General features: G+C 42.1%; 1 protein-coding gene across 1 annotated transcript; it reads right to left on the bottom strand.

The window, feature by feature from the left end:
• Positions 1 to 2174: 2174 nt before the first annotated feature.
• Positions 2175 to 3001, bottom strand: XK (X-linked Kx blood group; the record flags this gene model as incomplete). The annotated part of the gene is made up of 1 exon (XM_010153753.1): positions 2175 to 3001. A coding segment is annotated over one exon (827 nt), but the record flags the coding sequence as incomplete, so codon positions are not given.
• Between the last annotated feature and the right edge of the window lie 3434 nt (positions 3002 to 6435).

Below are 6435 nucleotides of genomic sequence, written 5' to 3'. Positions count from 1 at the left end.
ATGAAGCCACTTCCCCACACCCTCTCCCTCTCCCCCCCCAAGACTAACATTTCAGACCTAGGTACATCTGTAAATAGGCAACAGCCATAATCCCCTGATTATTGATGAGTATCCAGCTGTAGTCAGATGCTTGTTTTTAGCTAAGAATACCTGAAAATTTGGCCCTGGGTGCTGAACTCTGCACGTTTGGAAGCAAGGGCTACATTCTCACTTGCTCCTTTAACTCATTACTGAAGAAAAAAACCACCACCATCTGAAATACTCTTCTGCCTCTGGAAGAGTACAGAGAAACACTAAACTATACTTCTACCTACAGAAGTACAGAGAAACACGGTGGTGTCTTCAAGGAGTCGCTTTGCTGTTCTATGCTCCTCAGAGAGAGAAACTAGAACAGAGGTATTTGGTGTCTTCCCCAGATATGTAAGGTGCATTCCCATGGCAAGCTCAGGCCAAAAATGCCCATTACCACCCACCAATAATAGTTATATACACATACACAACACTCAGACACATATTAAGCCAAATAAAAACCACAGCTCCATTATAAAAGTGAAGTACAAAGACATCCATTCACAGTGCAGTAAAGGAAAACCACAACCAGCTTAGCTCTTAGCAGCACTGCACATGGCATCTTTCATTATAAACAATCTCTGACACCAATCTGAGACACTTGTAGTACAACGGTGCTGATGCCAACCCTACTGAAGAACTTCACATTCTCCATGACGGTAGGATGGAGGCTAAGCTTAGGACACTAGGAGATACTTTGGGTCAGGAATTGCTTCCACTTGCAGCCATAATGTGTAGTACTCAAAAGAAATGCAAGGTGCTAAGCAAACCAAGTGCAAAAAGCTTTCACTTAATTTTTGAAAATAGTTGTTTTTACGTATTTACACTAAATTCTTAGGTGTTCATCTCCTAAAGCTTTCTCAGCAACTTGCAAAGTACAGAAACACTTCTAATTGTGGTTATAGAGTGCATAGAAGAAAAAGTCAATGACTTCCACTGCCTCCTTCACATTTCAAGCCTGTGGTACTTCCGAGGTAACGAAGTCAGAGGGTTTTGAACTACTGATATTAGACTAACCATAACATATCACAGCCTCAAAAAGAAGGACTTGGTGTCTTCGTTCCTCACAGAGCAAGTCCCCGAGTTGCCCATTTGGTGTACTACCAAGCCCCTGGCAGTCAGGATAGTGCTCATCTCCTAACTTCAGCCGTCCAAAAGGGGGTCGGACAGTCACAACTCGTCAAGGCACCTGGTTAACACTGCGGAATAGGGCTCCAGCGAATGCTTCAGATCATCTGCCTCAGAGGACATTTTAAACTGGGTTGAATTATTCCCTGGAGATGTGCTCTGGAGAGCACCTCCATGACTAGTTCACACTATCTACCCAACTTCTACAATATGGAAAGTTACCTAAAGTGAACACCACCCTGACACCAGAACATCACAAAGTATTAGATACATGATAACGTCAGAACAATGAGCTATTCCAGAATATCACAATTCATGTGTTAAATTGAATTCCCTTACTAACAAGCAGCAAATATGAAGGGTGAAAAAGTGCAAAGCCAATAACCCCTCCGTCCATTCTCAGTAACAGGCACATTTCAGTGATAGTGCTGGCTAATTGGCTGCTTCACCCAGACTACAGTGCATTACAGAAGTCCAATTCTTATAGCACAGAGAGAAATATTAACTTATTATGCTGATTACAGTGTAAAAAAATGTCTGCAACTTGATCAAAGCAGACCACAGCTACAATCAATACATAGTCAAGGTCTATGCTCTGTTTCCATGCTAGGATGGCATGCTATAATGATTTCCTATCTGCAATAAGATGCATTTCCTTCCATCCTCACATTTCCTGGGTAAGATGAGCATCAGGCCAGTTTTTAAAGGATGCTTCCTACAATGATTTCAAAGTGAGCACACAATAACAAACCTATGTGCAACAAAAACGCTGAAATAGAAGTCTACAATCAACCCTCTGTACACAACCACACAGATACACAGTCGTACACTAAGTGTCCCACGAAGGTAGGCTTGTCAGTTGTCATGCAGTGCTACACCTCCAAGAAAGAAATCCCTTCCACAAGACATGATGTCCAAGGTACACAGCAGCAGGTGACCTGCCACCTCCCAAAGGCACCTACTTGCTTCCTGTTGTACTAGGCATTGGAAGAAACACTTTGATGAAGATACCCCTTCTGAGAATCTATTGTCTTGCTACTGCTCCGTGCTTCATCAGTATTTTCAAGAGATTTCACCTCTGCCTTGTCCGTCAGTATGGTGGATTTGGGAGGCTTGCAAATAAAGCAGAGGAACTTGAAACAAGAGAGCAAACCTTCGGAAATGCTGGAGGAGAAAAGCTTTTTGCATGGGTGGCAGAACTGGTAGAACACCAACATGAAGAGGACAGCCATGCAGTAACCTATCAGGAGCTGCAGGACCAACAAGGGGGCACAGACATACACGTAGAAATCTGTTTTATAGATGTACCACATCAGCAGGAGGAATGCATTCTCGATGAATCGCAGCATGTAATAGACAGTCAGGCGGTACCAATTTTGGGATTTGTTAATTAAGTCAGGATCATTAAGCTTCACCTGCACTGCCGACCAGCAGAACATGTTGATGCCAGCGTACAGGAAGGTGAGCAGGCACAAGACGATGGTAGTGCCGACCCTGCTCAACGCCTTCTCTATGTTCTCGGGAAATGGGGACTTGCTTTGCCAGAAGAGAATCCACGGGTAGAAGAAAAAACCAAAGAAATTCACGAGCACAACGGGGAGGATCCAGATTTGAAGGACTGAGCTGAAAAGGACCAACACTGTAACTCGCGTAGCAATCTCAAAGCTTCTCCACATGAATATGCAGAGGTAGGCGGCTGGTTTCACGCTGACATCATAATCATCATACTTAATCTTAATAGCCAGGATGTTGCAGCGTAAGGCACCATATACAATTGACAGGAGTGAGAGGACCATAACAATACCTACAAAGGGAAAACACAAATCAGGACCTTCAGCTTCGCAGAAGAGACCTTGCATCAGAGTACTGCAGATGTTGCTGTCTTCGTGGCACTTCCAGGGATTCCCAGCAGGGTGTAATGTCAAAAAAACCCACCCCTTGTATACACCTCTGGGTTCTTACTCTAACCCTGCCTCCTGTTTTGGTCTCCGTTTGTTACGTTCCCAAGTAGCAGGAAATTTAAAAAAGCACTTAGCAGTCACAGGTGTCCCTCCCTTCTCCCCCCACCCAGGGCTCTCCATCATGTACTGCCTTTGGTAGTTAAACAGCTGCTCTCCGACTCCCACGGTACTCCACGGGGCACAGGGATGCTACTCCCCCCTCCGTACAGATGGAGAACTGCAAAACAAGCTGAAATTCCAGAGTAACTTGCTTGGGCTTGGGGATACCTCAGTGCTTGTGAAGTTCTGTGTCGAAGCAAATAGCTGACAGAACAGCTCTGCACTGGAGCTCAAAACTGAAAGTCAAAGAAATTTAAACCTAGAACCATCTCCCCTTTTTCTGCCTGTGTACACAGAGATTTGCTCACCTTTCTACACTGTGTTTTCCTATGCATCTGTTTTCCTTATACATGTATCTATATCATGCATTTAAAAACAACGGTCCTTTTAAAAATGTATGTAAATTCAGATCAACTTTCTGTATCTCTCTTCTACCCAGAATCCCCCAAGTGAAGGTTTCACAGCATTTACACTCTGCAGGAAGCGAAGGCAGAGGCCAGTTGTTAGCTGGCCTCCCCCTTTCAGACGCAGCAGGGGCAAAGCTTTCTGGCACTGCAGGAGAGAGCCTTGCCTTGCGACATTAAGTAGGAACAGACATATAAGAACCCTGGATGCACTGAATAAGCATGCACAGAGAAATATCTCGATGTTCAGAAGTGCTAACTGCCCACAGGCTTCTCAGCATTTGCATACTTTCTTCACAATTTTTTACCAACATGCTGAATAGCTGATTTAGAGACTAATTTTAGGCACCCCCAATCAATACTTTTAGTTTCAAACTTAGCATTTTGTCCATGCAAGGAACACTTCAAATGCAAATGAGTTAAGCACAGTAAAAACAATTTGTGTGGTTTCTTTTAGAGTTTCAGTGACACTGACCAAGATAACTGGCCATGGTACTGGGCATTATGTTGCATCAGATAAAACAAAATAATCAGAGAAGGAAATTCTTCCATCAATTATTTTTCCAGTGCTTAGCAACCAATGGTTTCTGCAGCCTTCAGTTAGCTTAGATGTCAATATCTTACACATGAACAGGATTCCCTACTTTGCTATTGCTCTTTAGCCATGAGTAAGGGTTTGGGGTGGTTTTGGTTTGGTTTTTTTTTTTTTCATCTTATTACCCAGTTTAATTCTAGGGATTCTATGTGAATCTCAAACTTGTCTTAAAACTCAGTCCTTCGAAAGTGGCATTTTTCCATGGACAGAAAACAGGTCATGTTGACTCTGATTTAATACAGTAGCCTAGTCCTGTGCTGTTCCCAAAAGCTTAGTCCCATTGCTAAACCTTCTGTTGAAACATTATTTTTAAAGTTTTTGAGAAAGATAGTTTGAAGCAACCACCAAGGGAAATGTGGGAGGGTGGTGTTATTGTTGCTTTTACTCATCCTGATTAGGCAAAGAAGTGAAAATTTAAAAGGCAAAGTGTCTGCCCCTGAACGGTTCCAAATCCCATGACAGTCCTCATAAAGGCAGCATTTGTCTTACTCCTCTCTGCTCTTCTTACAAATCACAGGTGCACACTCAGAGTCATCCAGGCAGGCACTGGCTGGGTTTTGTTACTGTGTTTTAAGTCTTTTCAAGATCAGGTCTTTCCTACTTCAGAAATTGCTGTGAGTGAATTCTGCTCTAGATGAGCTACATGACAAATACCTATTACTGAAATCTCATATTCAGCTGAAGAATCATAATTTATCTATTATATAAACTTTAGTTTTCTAAACTGATAATCAGAACCCTTGAAAAATATGGGCACTTATTTTGTTACTTAGGACAAGACACCTAGTTAGATGGGGTTTTTTTGCCACAATGTGTAATTTCAACACTTAAAACCAACTATTAATACTCCAAAATACTCAAAGTATGTTGTTCAAACAATGAGAAAGGTATTCTGAACCTGATGTCAGCCACCTCTTTGAAACAAGGTTGTAGCTGGCTCGGAGGCAATGGATGATACTGACAGATGCTGAGGCATTTAGTACAGGGTGAGGCCCAAATGCACGAGAGAGACCTGGGCATCTGTTCTAGGGGTCGCAATTACAAGCCAGACCAAGCATACCATACAGTAATAAGTTAGAAATTTCTTCCGAGTTATGCTGTAACTGAAGAAAGAGCTGAATGTCCAGAACTAGGACTCTGATTAGACGATTACATGTGGGTTTCCAATGCTGCATTTCATGCTGAACAGTCATCAAAACGTTACGTCTTTCATCGCTAACCTAGCAGCTTTGTCCTGCTTTTGCAACTCTCTTTAGTTCTCTTCATCTTACATTCTTGGCAGTGAAATGACAGTTTTGAAGAATACCAGACACTGCAAGAACTGTTCTCACCCAGAAGAGAACACTCAGAAAAACGGATGAATGCCATGAAATACACAAGAAAGATGCAGTACGGCTCTAGCTGACAAAGGGCTAGGCTAGGATGCACACTCTTGTCAAAACTGTTCAGTACTGGAAGCAATAACATTTTTTCAAACAGATCTGAAAGTGACAAAACATGCTATGAAGCATGATGGTAAAGAGTTTGACTTTCACGAGTGATACTGACCTCATTACTACCGACTGAGCACAAGTTACACAGAACAGACAGGGTGGTGTAGGAATCCAGAAAAGTGAGAGAATGGCAAGGATACAAGACAAAAAAAAAAGTAGAAATCAAAATACAAGCCGAGAGTGATAACTGTAACACAGAGACAAACAGCTAAGAGCTGCAGTTTGGAGGACCAGTGTCAAAGAAAAAGCAAGTTGGAGACATCTGAAATGTGCAGAAGAGCTGGACTGGCTGCTAAAAAGGTTGAACTTGTGTCCCTATACATGGGAATCCCTATGTACAGAAAACAAAGGTCAAGTTGAAACAGCGCTATGCACAGTTTACTCTGGAGGCTGAACAATATTGGTGGACAAAAGGTATTACTGCAGAAAAAAGCTCGCTAAAGAGACTGCAGAAAGTTTCAGTATTTCAGAAGATAAAAGACACACAAGAGGAACATGGTGAGAACTCTTGTTTTTCTGGTAAGTGAGCTCTAATAGACATTGCCATTGTTCCTAAATCACTGATTAAAGAAAAAAAAACCACCCACACACTTTTTCCACCCTCCTTTTAATCTCTGTATTTTAGAATTATATTATTATAATTAATGTTATTAATATTATATCGCTGACGACACCAAGCTGTGTGG

Source organism: Eurypyga helias, unplaced genomic scaffold (assembly GCF_000690775.1).
Source record: "Eurypyga helias isolate BGI_N326 unplaced genomic scaffold, ASM69077v1 scaffold36016, whole genome shotgun sequence".
NCBI lineage: Eukaryota > Metazoa > Chordata > Aves > Eurypygiformes > Eurypygidae > Eurypyga > Eurypyga helias.
Note: the sequence above shows the minus strand (reverse complement) of the source record. Positions and strands in the feature narration are given on the sequence as shown.